A 16,711-nucleotide genomic window follows, 5' to 3' on the forward strand; every position below is an offset into this window, starting at 1 on the left:
TGTCAGAAGAAAGAAACTCCTACTTTTAAGAGAATGATCCTTGAGCTATAAACCAAAGTACATAAATCTAAAGAATGCAGTGGATTTTTTTTTTTTTTTTTTTTGCCCCCAGACAATTGTCCAGATAGTACATGTATCCCAAGAACCATAGATTGATCTACAAAGTAAACCAGTATGTTACTGTCGAGAAAACTTCTGTGCATCATTTTCCCCTGGCTGTTTTTTCCATTTTAAGTTGAAGTGGGAAGGAAAAAGATGAAGTAAGAACAAGGAGGGAGGAAAGAGGCCGGTGGTTTCTTGAAACTGAGAATGTAATCCTGACATCCCTTTCACGTAGATCTTGATGAATGTTCCCAGTCCCCGAAACCATGCAACTTCATCTGCAAGAACACTGAGGGGAGTTACCAGTGCTCCTGTCCTCGGGGCTACGTCCTGCAAGAGGATGGAAAGACGTGCAAAGGTGAGGGAGGCGTCTCTGGCATTTCTGACCCTCGTGTCTCACTCCTTGCACATCTAGCCAGCCACCCTTCCACCTGCATCGCCGTCATTAAAGCACACCTTCCTAGTGACCCCTTGATCATTCACAGACAGTTCTACCAGAGGACACGTGGTAGGAGACAGGGAGAATGAAAGCCCAGATTACAGCTGTTTGCTTCTTATATAGCAAACCGCACAAATTGATAATTAAGTGAAATTAAATAAAACAAAAAAAATGTTAGGGAAGAGATTGAAACAAATAACTAAAATAAGATTTATTTTGCTGCTTATCTAAGATTTTATTTTCTCTCGACTGTCTTTATTACACATTTAGTGCAGATGATTGAAAATGAATGGATGAATTTCACTTTTTTGCACGGTACTATTAAAAGTAATTATCAAACTAAATTAGACAATGACTATAGCTTCAGGGCTTTACTTGTGCATTCAGTTTTATCGTAAACCTCACCTGAATGAAATGAATGGATTGAGAAAATCCCTGTCTAGCTAAATGTTTGAAATACAGGTTATTCTTAAGAAGACAAAGTTGTATTTCCAAGGAATACCAAATAATAATAATTATTATTATTATAGCAAGCAGTACTGTTCTCTTGGATCTATTTAGTGAACCGTTATGAGTCAGTTTAATTTTGCATGTTGCTGTGAGGGCAAACAGTGTGTGTTTATTAAGCTTTAAAATAATGAATTAGTGTTATGTGCATCTTATATTGCTTTCTACATTTACTTAAATATATTCTCCCATATTAAGTTTTAATCTAACCAAAATCACACTTCAAGTTTTCTATTGGTATAGTCCAAGTATAAATTCGTTTATGACCAGCATTATAGATGCTGTATTTTTGCTTCCTCTGGTGTTTATGATGCTGTGTTCATTTGGATCCTGAGAGCCGGACTCAGAGCTTATTTTCAGACCTTCCATCCATTTCCAGCTTCTGTTTTATTTTTATTTAATCTCCCCCCACCCCCTCTGGGCGCCTGGGTGGCTCAGTTGGTTAAGCGACTGCCTTCGGCTCAGGTCATGATCCTGGAGTCCCGGGATTGAGTCCCGCATCGGGCTCCCTGCTCGGCAGGGAGTCTGCTTCTCCCTCTGACCCTCCCCCCTCTCATGTACTCGCTCTCTCTCATTCTCTCTCTCTCAAATAAAAAAAAAAAAAAAAAAATCTCCCCCCACCCCCTTAAGAGGAATAAAGTGACCAGTTATATACTAAACTCTGCACTAAATGCAAGAAGTAGAACCTTGGGGTATTCACTTTGAGAAGAGTTCACGGAAACCACTGTGACTCATCCATTCAGTTTCTTATTTTAAGAAAACTTTGTGTTATGTATCACCTTAGCCGTCCTATCAGAGTAGCCCGTAGTATGGGCGCTGCTTGAGTGTGAGAAGAAACTGCTCGCCATATGCGTATGGAAGTCTGTGAAGCTTCCAGCAGAGCTCTAGACAAAATATGCCCAAGTCAAACGTGTCCACCATGTCCTGTGGCTTCCTGGGAAGGGATGCGGAGCCAGGTAACTCTGCGCCGGTTTTCACTGGCTTCTCTTTCACCTCAGACCTTGATGAGTGTCAGACCAAACAGCACAACTGCCAGTTCCTGTGTGTCAACACGCTGGGAGGCTTTACCTGTCGATGTCCGCCGGGTTTCACACAGCACCACACGGCCTGCGTCGGTACGACACAACTCCGCGGGGGAGGCTCTGCTGATTGTGGGTCGATGCGTAAGAAGTGTACTTACAACGGCAGAATATTGAATGGCTCCATACTTATATTTAGACTCAATATGTCGTAATTACTGGTCTAGAAATGTTGCTAATAATGTGTTTTTTCATAAGAACAGTATCCAAGGGAAAAAATAAATAAGGTCCAAGCTTGTTTAAGGTCCAAGCACGTGCACAGTAGGTGTATTCCGAACAGGACCTTTAGGTTGCATTCTAAACATAACCACGTACGTTCAGACTGAATATGAATAAAGGCTCATTGTGATTTAGAACATGCTAATGGACATGGTGGGTTATTTTATGTTAGAAGACACACGTGTGTTGAGTTTCAGTCTGCATTATCAAAACCATGTACTCAGTTGACCCAAGGTATGCTTTAATTTCACCTCTCTTGAAATACTCCTTTTCTTGCCACTTTTGCCTCTAACCTGACAGTGAATCCTGGCATACGTTTCCCCCAAGTTTTCACATCTTAAACTTAGGCTTTCATGCCTCACTTTTCACTTCATGTAGTGAAATCTGAGTCATGTAATGACTGGGAAGCTTGACACTCCTCCTTCTTGCTTTGCTAGACAACAATGAATGTGGGTCTCAGCCTTCACTCTGTGGAGCAAAAGGAATCTGTCAGAACACGCCTGGAAGTTTCAGCTGCGAATGCCAAAGAGGGTTCTCTCTTGATGCCACTGGACTAAACTGTGAAGGTGAGTTTATTTGCTAAAAAATCCTTAATCTAATACAGCAAACTATTTTAGCTTCCAAGCCACTAAATAGAGAAATGAGATCATCTCAAAAGGAAAAAAGTGTTTAACAACATAGAACTCGGCAGTTGATTTTCGTTCATACGTTTTCACATATCATTTTGGGGGCAGAGGAAGACTTTAATGTGACAGAACAAAAATTCTAAATGAATTGGTTTTTAAAGTAACTGGAGTCTTTACCTAATTAGTGATCTAAAAACAAAAAAAAACGACTGAAAAGGAATTCTGTAACTAATATGGTATACAGTAGTATACAAATATATCAGAAAAAAATGATGGATTTTTGTTCCATGATAACTAAATGTGTGAAAGTTAAGTGTAAGAAAAGAAACAATTATCAAAGAGAATTGTAAAATATATGAAAAGCACTGGGGAAAGTGATGGCTATTTCCATTTTATTTTTCTGAAACTCCTCTTACTCTCTCTTCTGTAAAATGGGCATTTTCTATCAAGCCACCTGCCCCCCCACAATAGGTATTTCCTGTAAAGTCCAAAGAAATATTTAACTGGGAATAAAATAATCTGTCTCTACTCAACAAAATATTATACTGCTCTCCAGTATTTCCACCGCAAGGGCTAATGTAGTAGAATTGGTATCTTTTACAAAACACACATGCCAGAAATTATAAGATGGTATACATCCCCTTATATTTGTATAAACTCTTGCAATTTAAGTCTTTATTGATTTTAGTCCCCCTTTGTTATTCTTAGAAATGTATGGTTCTGGATTCTAGAAATATATTCAGAGTTTTTAATATACTCTTTATAAGAAGTATAAGACATACAGAAATCTAATTTGTAGCCAGGAAAAATTCAGTTTTGAAGATTTCCATTTTAACATTTTATATTTGAAGTCACCGAAACTTCTAAAGTATTCTATATATACAGCTGCTTGCCACGTGTAAGTTCAGCCTGTGATCATCCACATAAGATACCATTTATTAATTAGGCATATAAGGTTGTTATACACACATCAAACATGCCGATTTTATTTCACTCTCTATGGGTCGATTTCAAGCCTCAGTTGTCATTCCAAAAGAGTGTGCATGTATGGACCAGGAAGTTATTCCATATGTTGTAATAATACCACATCATGTCTAAAAATAACATATACTTAAATTTTGCATCTAATTAACGTCAAATGGTAATAAAAGCTTTTGCGTGCAAAACAATTATACTTTTTAGGTATCTCTGTAGTGCTTCTATCCTCCCAAACATGAGGATTTTATTTTTTAAGATTTTTTTTTTATTTTAGAGAGCGAGCATGAGCGGGAGCCTCGGCTCTTGGTTTTGGCCTAGGTTGTGACCTCAGGGTTGTGAGACGGAGCCCCTCGTCAGGCTCCATGCTCAGCGGGAAGTCTGCTTGGGATTCTGTCTCCTTGTCCCTCCGCCCCTCCCCGCCTCTCTCAGATAAATAAATCTTAAAAAAAAATAGCATAAGGTGGGTCCTCAGAACCATTCTTTGTATCGCCGCTAATAACTCTGTGACTTGGGAAAAGTCACAGCATCTCTATGTGTCTTATTTTTTTTAAAGATTTTATTTGACAGAGAGAGAGAGCGAGAGCAGGAACACAAGCAGGGGGAGTGGGAGAGGGAGAAGCAGACTCCCGGCTGAGCAGGGAGCCCGATGCGGGGCTCGATCCCAGGGCACTGGGATCATGACCTGAGCCCAAGGCAGACGCTTAATGACTGAGCCACCCAGGCGCCCTTCTGTGTGTCTTATTAGTTCCCCCGAGAATAGTGCACCCAGGTTGCGTTTGGAGCGCGTTCAAGGACAGCAGAGGAGAGGGTGCGTCGGTATCATGCCGGGCTTGTTTTTGCAGACGTGGATGAATGTGATGGAAACCACAGGTGTCAGCACGGCTGCCAGAACATCCTGGGAGGCTACAGGTGCGGCTGCCCCCAGGGGTACATTCAGCACTACCAGTGGAATCAGTGTGTCGGTGAGTCCGCGCTCCTTACAGAGCATCTGCTCTTCTTACCTTCTAGTAGCTTTGCGTAACGTGGACAAATGAGAAAGGCCGACGTTTCGGCGTGAGCTTTGAAGCCGAGCACTCGAACACCAGCCCTTTGGACGGGCGCATGGGGTTCCTGATGCTAGGCTACTTGTGTATGTTTGAAAACACCCGGAATAAAAATGTTGTTTTAAGTACCCAGAAGGTAACTCAACTCGAGCGTTTATAATTTTTAATTTTCTACTAGATGTTAAGTTTAACTTTCTGGAGACGGTGTCACGATGCATCGTCTTCCTTTGCCAAGGTCAGGGGCTTTTCATCATTACTTTCTTAACTTTAGATTTGGGGTTGAAGAATTGCCCATCCATCTCCCTCAAATATCCTCATATCCCTAAATCCCATCCATCTCCCTCATGTAAATCTAAATGAATTCAGATCAGCTTAATAAGGACCGTCCATCTGTGCTCTCCAGTTACATAGATTTAATGAAGAAGGTTAAGTATTTGAAGGTAGAAGAAGTACCTAGTTACAGCTAATTCTGTTGAATTGAATTTGTCTCCAGACAAAAGTGTTTGTAAAATAAATAAAGTCTGTAGGCCCTCAGCCCTGTTCCTGGCATTGATAATAGTCATTGGAAACTCTCCTTTTAAGGAGAGACTGATCAAAGAGAACATTATTCTGTGCTTGAATAGCCAGCTGATTTACTTAACAGAGGCCTAATTTCTTGGCTCCATCTGAATGCACTTCACGGACCTGCCATCCAACACGTTGTGACATCAGATGCCTACACAGCTGAGCCTGAAGGGGGGGCAGTGGTCCTGCGGGGAGCCAGCAGGGGATTTCCTGTGCCTCTGCAGTGATTTCAGTTACCCCACGTGTTTCCCAAATATTTCACTGTGAGCATCCACTCGATAAATTAATGTGATTTTATCCTTTGTGGTCTCCTCAAAAGAAATCTATAATGACAGTTTAGTGAATTGAGAAGAGATAATCAAGATGAATGTCAGAGGGAAGCCAACTTGGTAAAAGTCACAGGGATGCTGTGGTCTTGTGTGAGGCCAAAGAGATGCTCTGTCAGCCCACGAAGAGACGCTCTTGTGCAGGGAAATGCAGAAACCGTTCGTGATCTAGAAGTTATGGACAGAGTTACCTAGGATTATCAAAATGATGAGTTAGGCAGGCAGTCAAAATGATTTCATAAGTTTACTTCTTTTTCTCTCCACACACACACACAGAAAAATGTTGCCCAAGTCCTTAATGCCCTGACTGATTTATAAACGAGGCAAGGTACAGGCGCGCTCTTCAGAATATAGAGAACAGTACGTTTGTAGACAGCTGTTAAAACAGTTTAAAATAATTCTGTTGCTTTGTTTACTAAATCAAGTGGAGGGTCTCATATTTTACAAATAACATGGACTTCTTGGTTAATTATGTGGATCTTAAGGCAAAAGAATGATCTTCTAATATTTCATAGGTGGCAGCTTATTAAATAGAATTCTCATTTTTAAATTGATCCTAAGTATAAATAAGAGCACATATCATCTCACATTTCAAGTTTTTTAAGTCTTCTGAAGCTTCTGCCTGTAAACATCTAGTGCAAAAATATCTGTATAGTTTTTCACTAAATTGGTCTGACTTTAAAGTCACGGCTATATGGTACATCCTAATTCCCCTTTGGGGGATTCTCGGAGGGGGCACAGTCACCCCACGGCAGCTCACCCAGTGTAACAGCCGGGATTTATTTGGAAACAAGGTTCTGGATTCGTCCGTGCAGGGTTGAGGAATCTAGCTGGTCCCTACTTTAATTGCTGACTTCCTTGCTTTGAATCCACATAATTCCGGTTGGAATTCTAACCCAAATACATGACAGGGATAGAATTAAACAAACCATCAGGAACTAGTAAGAGCAACAAGTTATCAAAAGAACAAGAATTATGACAAAAGTGCACATTGAAAGGCCACAAATTATTTTTATCTGTTACTGCGTGTGTATCATTGGTCATTTCATATGATCAAGGGGGGAAATGCAGAAGGAACTATTTCAGATTTATCTGGATTCTCTTAGTAAATGGACAAAACTGTTCAGAGTCAATGCATCAGATAATTTAAGTAATATTAAATGATTAGTGCTACTGCATTTTTGAAATGTGGCATTTTAACATTACTAATACTACTGCCAACTTAAGGAAAATGACAGGGTTTTTTTTGTGTTAATACTGAGAAAAGGTTTTTGAAATTCAAATGAATACTTGAAGATATTTCCAGTCACTTGTCAGAACATCTGTGTAACAGTCTGGTACATAGACTCTACAGTTTCTCCGGTGCTTACAAGCATTATAATTATTCAAAATCGAAAATAATTGAGTATTAACCTTTGATTGATTATGAAGAAAAATTATGTATTAGTGAAGTTTTTGGTTATGTAGTGTTCACTAACTTCCAGTTGCTTCTGTGCTCACTTCAAAATAATTTGAACACAGCTTCGTGACGCATGAGTCAGCTCCACATGAACGTATTTTCAAAGTGAGATGACCTGAGTCCATAAAAATACACCACAATGTACATTTGTGACATACAAATATGAAGTATGTCATGGTGCTTACAAAAACATTACATATTTTTAAATGTTCTTGTCAGTAGTATGTAAATGCCACTTAATTAATTGGTTTTGCCCGATGATTTTTCCAACTAACACAACGTCTAATACTATATTCATAGCAGGATTGTTTTGTTAAGTTATAACCTAATTTACATTCTCTGTTACGGGAGAAATACTGATACAAATGTCAGAGTTAATGATGAGAGCAGAGAAGCCTTTGTGGCAGAATGCCAAGTCTTTTGTATTTAGAAATAAAACCGCAGTTATGTCTGTGTGATAGGCAGCCTAGCGATTAAGAATTCATTTAAATACTTTCTCCCAATGAAATGAAGACTGAGAACTTGTACCTGTTGCGTAATCATCACAGGTTTTATATCCAGAATTCTCTGTTCGTTGGCCTGACTTAATTCTGAAACTATCATCGTGACACAACAGTTGCCTCATAGGATCTGCCCTTTCAGTAGTAACCTGTGTGCCGAACTTAATGAAGTCAGGTTTCCTGTCTGGGAGGCCTCGGCAGCACGGGGACCCACCTGCGTCCTCCGGAAGCTCACGGAGCAGCTGCAGATACGCACTCGCCTCTCGCTGTCATGTCACCTCCTTACACACGGGCCACTTCCCCACGTGGGCTGGAACATAAACTTGTCACAGATTAGGTCAACAGACACACTGTGCTCCAGGGGAGTCACAGGGATCAGAAAGAATTCCACGGAACAGATGTGACTTGTGCCCAGGGTGAAATGTGGATTACGATAAAGCCCAAAGGAGCCAAGCCACGTGCTCTGTATCGACCAGACAGCTAAAAGCAAAATTCTTATCTCCAAACTTAAAAGCACAATCCGGCTTTGATTTGGTAAAAATAAGAGCAACTGAAAGTATAACCTATAATTATCCTGCAGTCAGGAATTTACAGTGTAAGGTTAGTTATTAAACAAGTAAAACCTATGTCAGCTGATGGCTGGATGCAAACCTCTCTCAGAAGACACGGTCTGCACCTGATGGGTTCTCAAGTAGTTAAAAGCATACTAGATTTTTGGTTCAGTAGATCCAGTTAAATAATGTTTCTTTCAGTTATTTTAAATCAGATTATTTAAATGTTTATATATATTTCCCAGCCCCCCATATAGAATGAATTTGGGAATTGCTGGGAGAATATACGTGTACCCAGATACCGTGTTTTGTTTTGTTTTTTTAAATTGAGACGGAATTCACATACCCCAAAATTCATGATTTCCAAATGCGTACAGTTCAGTGGTGTTTAGTATATTCTCACCAGAGTTTGCAACCATCACCACCACATTTTCATTGCTCCAGAAAGAAACTCCGTACCCATGAGCAGACATCTCCATTTCTCCCTCCCTGCAGCCCCTGGAAACTAGTAATCTACTTTCTAGCTCCATGGATCTGAGATTCAGGCTTTTGAAGTAATCTTTGGTTCAGAGAATAAAAGAGTTATTCAGTAGACAGACTGCAAGTGTCTGTCCCCAAGGGCTGCCATCGTATTGAGAAACAGCACAAACAGAAGATATAAAGGGGTAGGGCAAGGCTTTTTGAAAGCCGTAATTTAGGCAGATTTGTTGGGTTTTGGTATTTTGGTGTTTTGGTTTCGTTTCTGGTTTTTGTTTTTGTTTTTTTTTTACTTTTATATGCTTTTGCCAATCAGCCATCAGAGTAAACCTTTTTTAAATACAGTTCCAGAACTATTTCCCTATAAAACCATCAAGACTTTGAGACTCGGCCTCTTCCCCTCACCGCCCCCTTCCACCCACGTGAGAGTTTCTTCCTTTACCCTCCTAGACGAGAACGAATGCTCCAACCCCAACGCCTGTGGCTCGGCTTCCTGCTACAACACCCTGGGGGGTTACAAGTGCGTCTGCCCCTCGGGATTCTCCTTCGACCAGTTCTCCAGTGCCTGCCACGACGTCAACGAGTGCTCGTCCTCCAAGAACCCGTGCAATTACGGCTGCTCCAACACGGAAGGGGGCTACCTCTGCGGCTGCCCGCCGGGGTACTACAGAGTGGGACAGGGGTAAGGCCGCCGCCGCGCTCGGGGACAGTGGACGGGGACAGCGCAGGAGGCCGAAGCGCAGCTCAGAGGACTTAGGGTGTGGGCCGAAGCGCCGCCAGGAAGGGACGTGGGTTAGGTCAGCGCGGCAGGATCGCCTCCTTCGTGGTGACCGTAAGACCCCCTCTTGTACAGGTAGCGCTCGCCGGCCCCTCAGAAGGGCCTGAATGGATTCAGTCGATCCCTCAAGGCCAGAGACAGGCAGATGTGTAAAAATGCAGCTCCCTTGTTGTCACTGACACCTGGCTTATAAAGTACAAGTACAAATGGCTGCGCCCGGATTTTTCTATGAATTTCGGCAAGTGCTTGCCCAGTGGTCCCCCAGGAAGGAGTCTGTCGCTGCCCCTGCCCGTCTGGTTTATACGGCACAGAGAGGATGTGCCCGGGCCCTGTGGCGCTGTCCCCCCCCCAGCCGGCTCCGGCCAGCTAGCAGCCCGCTGCCCGCGGAGCCGGGGCCAGTGCTGCTAGCTGCAGCGGAGGTGCGAGCGGCCTGCGTCCCGCCACCCAGAAGACGGGGACCGATGAGTCAGGCAGGGTCACCTCCCCCCGAACGAGCAGTGCATGAGTCAGGCATTGAGGCGTGAGGACTAATCTGTCTAGCACGGCTGCCTAATCATGCTCGAAACCAAAGCCTTGGTCCAGACCAGCGTCCTTTAGAGCCAGCTCAGAGACTGTCACTATCCGTCACGGGAGCTCAGAAGTCTCAGCTGTAACAGCAGCGAGCTTTCACAAGAGCATAAGCACAGGCTTCGGGCTTTTTATAAAGCAACAGAAGTTCTCTTAACATTCTCTTTTGAAATTCATAATTTGCTTTTTCTTTACCTTCTTGGTTTAACTACACCTGAGTGCTTCAGTCTAATTAGGATTGAAAACTGGAGAAGCCTGGAGCTCACAAGAATTTTGATGTTCAGAATGAGCAAGAACCTCTTGCATTAAGTGTTGAAGGAAAGAGTTACCAAGAGTATTAGGTTTTCCTGTTTGTGAGCTTAGAGTTTACTTTGTTGGTTTCTTGTCTCTGAAAACTCTCTGCTCTACCACTGGAAAACTATGGACACGGTTATTGGTGAAGTCTAACCATGCCTTGCTTCTCATTGCCAACAGCCACTGTGTCTCAGGAATGGGATTTAACAAAGGGCAGTACCTGTCCCTGGATGCAGAGGTTGACGAGGAAAATGCTCTGTCCCCGGAAGCATGCTATGAGTGTAAAATCAACGGCTACTCTAAGAAAGACGGCAGACAGAAGAGAAGTGTTCGGGAACCCGAACCCACTGCTGTGAGTAAACCTCGCTCTGTCCTGTCACAAGATTTTATCCTTAAGCAGGAACACATACTATGCAGTCAACTTTTATATGGGTTTCAGCCTCAGTGAAGTTAGTTTTCTTGTAATGTTATAACTAAATTCACAGACACAATATGGCAGACACACGTTAGTGGCATTATTAGCTCAGAACACAAGGACTAGGGGGAAAAACACTTTAAGATTCACAGTTTCAGGGACACTTGGGTGGCTCAGATGGTTGAGCGTCTGCCTTCGGCTCAGGTCATGATCCCAGAGTCCTGGGTTCGAGCCCCGCGTCGGGCTCCCTGCTCAGTGCAGAGCCTGCTTCTCCCTCTCCCACTGCCATTCCCTCCGCTTGTAATCTCTGGCTCGCTCTGTCAGATAAATAAAATCTTAAAAAATAATAAAATTTAAAAAAATGATCATTGGTTTAAAAAAAAAAAAAAGATTCACAGTTTCGGATCCGACGCTTTTGTCTTTGATTTGTGCCAGAGGAAAAAAGGTATCCATCTAGGAAAGAGTGGTTTTGAAATGATTAAAAAAACAAATTATTTTGAATTTGTCCAGTTCTGTTTTATACAACTGTAGTACACTAGGCTGATCTTAATTTTCAGTAGATAAGCCAACTAGGTCTCCTGTTCTGTGACATGTATAAGTGTTCCTTCCATAAAAAAATGTTATCTCCAGGTAAAGCGTATTGAAAGGAACGGAGATCTGATGTGCCTGCTGGTGGTTCTGTGCTGTTGATGGCATTTAACTGAGTAGTTTAAAGGGAGGACCATGACTGTGTGGTTCTGAATGTTCCCTGACCCTCCCCACTTACTACCCATGTCACATGGGGCATGTTCACTTAACGTCTCTCTATCTCAGTTTCTTCACCTGTAAAATGGGGATAAAAATGCCTGGGTGGCTCAGTTGGTTAAGTGTCTGACTCTTCATTGCAGCTCAGGGTTGTGAGTTTAAGCCCAGTTGGGCTTCCTGCTGGGCCTACTTTAAAAACAAAAAACAAAAAAATTTGAAGGCTGACAAGAAGATTGAGTTGACATTGTGAAGTGCCTGGAGCAGTGCCTGACCTATTAGTAAATGTCACCAAGTAATACCTGGTATCCAAAGATGTTGGTGATTTTCCCAAAGATCAGGGATAGCACCACCCTCTTCACTTAACATTATTATAAAATTCCCCTACCAAAAACCCTAGGCAACAACTAACTGGCTGTGTGAGTTGGGTGACTTGCTTCAGTTTTCTGGGCCTCTGAAACTTTCCTGATCTGTAAGGCTAGATTTCTCTAGCCAAAATGTCTATGGTTCTATTTTATAATAATAAACAGGCCAGTATTAGATTTACCTTAAGTTGACTGAGGTACTAACTGATATTTAAATATGGCAATTGAGATAGCCATCAAGTACCTCTGACTACATCCAGAAATTTTGCTTATGAAACCTTCCCACCATGATACTGGGGACAGGATTATGTCTGATCCTGTGATGGGCACTTTTTTTTTTTTTTAAGATTTTATTTATCTGTGAAAGAGAGAGAGTACGCTCGCACAAGTGGGTGGAGGGGCAGAGGGCAAGGGAGAGACAGAATTTCAAGCAACTCCACGCCGAGCATGGAGCCCAATGCGGGGCTCAGTCTCACAACCTGAACCGAAATTAAGAGACACTTAACCAACTGAGCCACCCCGGCGCCCCGTGATGGGCACTTACGTGGCAGCAGAGCCAAGTTCTTAATTAAGGCATCCACTCAAAGCTTTGGATTTTTGCCTGTCTTACAAATAGCATTCTAGGGGCACCTGGGTGGTACAGTCAGTTAAGCAACCGACTCTTGGTTCCAGCTTGGGTCATGATCTCAGGGTCCTGGGATGGAGCCCCATATCCAGCTCTGTGCTCAGCATGGAGTCTGCCTCAGGACTCTCTCTCTCCCTCTCTCTTTGGCCCTCCCCCCTGCTCGCTACATAAATCTTTAAAAAAATAATAAAATAGCATTCTAAAACCTCCCACCCCTCTGACCAAGTGAGACTTGGTTTATCTGGGCCTGGCCCCACTGGTTTTTTACCAAAGCTGACTCAACCCCAAGCCCAGGACTCGGAGGGTCCCTCTCTGTGCCCTAATGGCTCCCAATAAACACACTCCGCCCATGGCTGTGGGGGGGCCTTACAGAGTGCAGATGGCTCTGGGGACCATCCCTACTGTTGGCTAAGAGCCGCACTTCTAGTTTGGACTCCAGCAAAAAAAAAAAAAAAAATTATAATCATTTATTTATTAACAAGCTTGTTATTCCATAGACTCGTCAAAAATATTTTGCAATGTGAATGCTCTCTGTAGGCTCAGCCCTGTCACCTGGATCAGGTGAATGAGAGGCTGTAAAGATCTCCACAGACCACGCCCAGGGGAACTGACCTCTCCCCCCAGCTGACAGGGCCACACAGGACCCTCCTGTGCAAGCACTTGGGGTGCGGAGAGCACACAGAGTCCTCTGCGTGTGCCTTAGAGTGTCCTCCCCCGTCCTTTCCTGCTCTTTCTCCAGGTTGAACACGTCAGCCTGGAGAGCGTCGACATGGACAGCCCCATGAGAATGAAGTTCAACCTCTCCGGCCTTGGCTCGAAGGAGCACATCCTAGAACTCATGCCCGCCATCGAGCCCCTCAACAACCACATCCGCTATGTCATCTCTCAAGGGAACGACGAGGGCATCTTCCGCATCCACCAAAGAAACGGGCTCAGCTACTTGCACACGGCCAGGAGGAAGCTCGTGCCCGGCACATACACACTGGAAATCACTAGCATCCCTCTCTACAAGAAGAAGGAGCTTAAGAAACTGGAAGACCGCAACGAGGATGACTACCTCCTAGGGGAGCTCGGGGAGGCTCTCAGAATGAGGCTGCAGATTCAGCTCTATTAAGCCCTTACAGACTTGGTCCCGGGCTCCAGTCCCTGCACAACCAGCCCGCAGCAGCCTCGGAGAAATCAGTGACTAATTGCAAAGAGGGAAAAAAAAAAAAAAAAAAAAGACAACTTTTGTTTCTTTCCTCCCTGTCTTCAGACTGCGGAATGTTGACCCTCACAGGGAGGGGTAATTGAGACTCTGGTGTGGCCAAAGATTTGAGTACAAAGGCAACCGTGGTTACTGTATTTTTTTTTATATAACTTCACTTTAAAATATATTAAAAGAAAACTAAAACTAAATGTTCAAGAGATCAGCATATGGCACTAAATGCACAAAAATAATGTGAGCTTTTTTTTTTTCTGTTAGCAGTCTGTAACACTTTGGGTATTTTGCTATAGTTGCTAATTAAAAAAAAATATAGATGTTTATTTATTTTTAATGCAGTAATATATGGAGAAATGAACAAACTATGTAAACAAAAAGGGAAACTCACTTGTTTTTCTTTAGATTTATAAATTTGAGCTTATTTCTTTTAGAGGTGCTTTTTGAAAATCCAGTAGATTCAAGAGAGGTTTCCTTTTGGTTTTCTGCCAGGGGTCCAACTGGTACCCATCTGATGATTTTTAAAGAAAGCCTCCCAGAGCTGTAAGGGCAGCGTAGTCAATAACTTAAAGACGGCCGAGTCATTAGATCCTTCAGAAAGGAGCTCAAACCCAGAGCAGCTCGTGGTGACGATGATGGTTCCCACCACCAGACACACCAGGTAACCGCAGATGAAGCATAACCACTGTAGCAAAATACCTTGACTGCTTGTTAGACCAGTAGCGTTGCAGGCCAAACCGTACTGTATTTCCTTCGTATAACCTCACGGAAGCACGCGTGCTCCCCACAACACCTCATTCCTACCCAGGGTGGGCCGCGCTCCTGGGGCCCCGGCGGCCGCCGAGGCGCGGCCCGGTCCTCTGCCAAGGAACGCCTGGCGTTCTGTAGTGTTTGGTGCTGTCTTAGATTAATGGTGCATTTATTATGTTCAAGCTGTTTCAGGATTGCCATATGTGCAAACAAATCATGCAGTGCAGCCAAGGAATATATGTTGTTGTCGTTGTTGTTGTTTTTTTAAATCCATTTTTTTTTAGAATTTTCATTAATACTGTAGTTATACACCATATGCCTCGTTTTATCATAGCCTATTGTGTATGAGAGATGTTTGTACAATGAACTGATGTTTAGTTTGCTTTAGTCATTTAAAAAGATTCTGTACCAGGACGTGCTGATAGAAGGACGGCCCCGCGTACTTCTCAACCCAAGAACCTGTCCCTGGACCAGTGACCAAACCTCATCTGTGAAATGGCCCAAGCACATGCAGGCTCAGGGTTGTTCCTCTCACACCTGTGCTGACCAAAGAGTCATAACCAATTATATCCAGTTGGGGGTTTTGTTTTGTTTTCATACCTAAAAAAAAAGAAACAGTGTAAATTTGTAATCAAGTGTTTGTGAGGAAAAACTTATGGTTTTTGGTTTTGTTTTTGTAGGTCCCTGTATCAAATATGACACTTTTCTTGCAATAAAGCTTATTTTGGGGTAGTTGGCTGGCTGAGAGTTTGATGAGACTACAACCTCCGCTGTGTGGGTGGGAGGCGCTGGGGGCTTTGCCTCCCGAGACCTGTCTGAAAATGCCAGAAGGAGAGCCAGGCCCGTTACAGGAAAACGAGAGAGTGCTGTCCAGTCTGTGACACAGGAGTGTTCGGGTGACAATGACAATATAAAGTCCTCTTCAAGTAGAAGGACAAAATGAAGGCAGTAGGTCATTCCCTTCCCCACAGATTCTAGGTCGCCTCGGAGCCCCCCATGAGAATCTCTTCGTGTCATCCCCGCGCAGGCTCTGAGGACCTCTGTGTTAAAGTACCTCTGAGGCTTTCTTCTTTAAGGCCTCTCCTGACCTTGAGCTTTTAGGCAACAGTGCACGCTGAGCATCCCCCGGGCCAAACGGTGTCTGCTCAGCCAGAAGAATCCGGAGCTTCCTCTCTTAGAGGGCTACAGACCTCCCTCAGTGGGTAAGTGGCCAGACACAAGTCACCTAACTGAAACCTTTTTTTTTTTTCCTTCTGATACACTGTTGAAACGAGCACGGAAATGTCTCAGAAGTCAATTCAGGGCAAAGTTTGAGAATCCGTGTGCTCAACTTTCTCATCCGAGGGATGAGAAAACAAGGACGGATGACCGACCCTGACGCTGCCCTCTGCCTATGGGCAAGGAAAGTACTTGCCTCGGGGCATGCTTTCTGTCTGCACCACATGCCGCGTGTCATCGGCCATCTGTTACTGCGAAAGCGGCAGCGCTCATTATGTGAAATCACCTGGAACCAAATTCCACTCTAACTTTGAACTGTGAGCCACAACGCTCTTAAGTTTACCTAAAATAACCTGCTCTTAAAGGAAGTTTGAGAATCCACACCGTCAGGCACTTTACACGGAAAAGATAATAGACCATTGAGGGCTTTCCACAGAACGTACTGGAAAGAAATGACTACCTCAAGACACTCCTAGAAGAACCTTCTCAGGCACCTCTGACTGCCTTATTACAATTCTCTCACCCTGAGCACTGACACAGCCATGATTAATTTGTGTCTCTGGTTACTAACTGCTAATGATATTTTTTTTTTATCATTTTTGTCATTCTCATAAAATGTCCCCTCAAATTAATTTGGCTAAGTTACACAAAAGTAAGCCCAGATACAGATACCAAATCCAGCGGGTACCTGTATTAGTAATAATAAGCAATAATTTGGTCTTCAGATGACATGAATTCTCTTTCCATTACCATTTAGACTTGGACTTTTTTAAAAATTTAGTTCTACTTAATACCTGTGGTAGATGAAAGTTGATGGTCATGTTTGCACATGAACAATGAAAATAATCCAGGGATTTTACTCTAAATTCAAACACCTGCCCTTTTTA

At 43.1% G+C, this 16,711-nt stretch overlaps 1 protein-coding gene across 1 annotated transcript in view; it reads left to right on the forward strand.

The window, feature by feature from the left end:
• Nucleotides 1–15,328, forward strand: part of FBN2 (fibrillin 2) — a 250,342-nt gene extending 235,014 nt beyond the window's left edge. Inside the window, exons 59-65 of the mRNA XM_078067554.1 lie at nucleotides 338–460; nucleotides 2,047–2,163; nucleotides 2,784–2,912; nucleotides 4,793–4,912; nucleotides 9,321–9,552; nucleotides 10,690–10,861; nucleotides 13,395–15,328. Coding sequence (XP_077923680.1) covers nucleotides 338–460; nucleotides 2,047–2,163; nucleotides 2,784–2,912; nucleotides 4,793–4,912; nucleotides 9,321–9,552; nucleotides 10,690–10,861; nucleotides 13,395–13,769 — 1,268 coding nt within the window. The 3' untranslated portion in view covers nucleotides 13,770–15,328. The remainder of the gene's footprint in view (nucleotides 1–337; nucleotides 461–2,046; nucleotides 2,164–2,783; nucleotides 2,913–4,792; nucleotides 4,913–9,320; nucleotides 9,553–10,689; nucleotides 10,862–13,394) is intronic.
• Nucleotides 15,329–16,711: the final 1,383 nt, after the last annotated feature.

This window comes from Halichoerus grypus, chromosome 2, assembly GCF_964656455.1.
Source record: "Halichoerus grypus chromosome 2, mHalGry1.hap1.1, whole genome shotgun sequence".
Lineage (NCBI taxonomy): Eukaryota > Metazoa > Chordata > Mammalia > Carnivora > Phocidae > Halichoerus > Halichoerus grypus.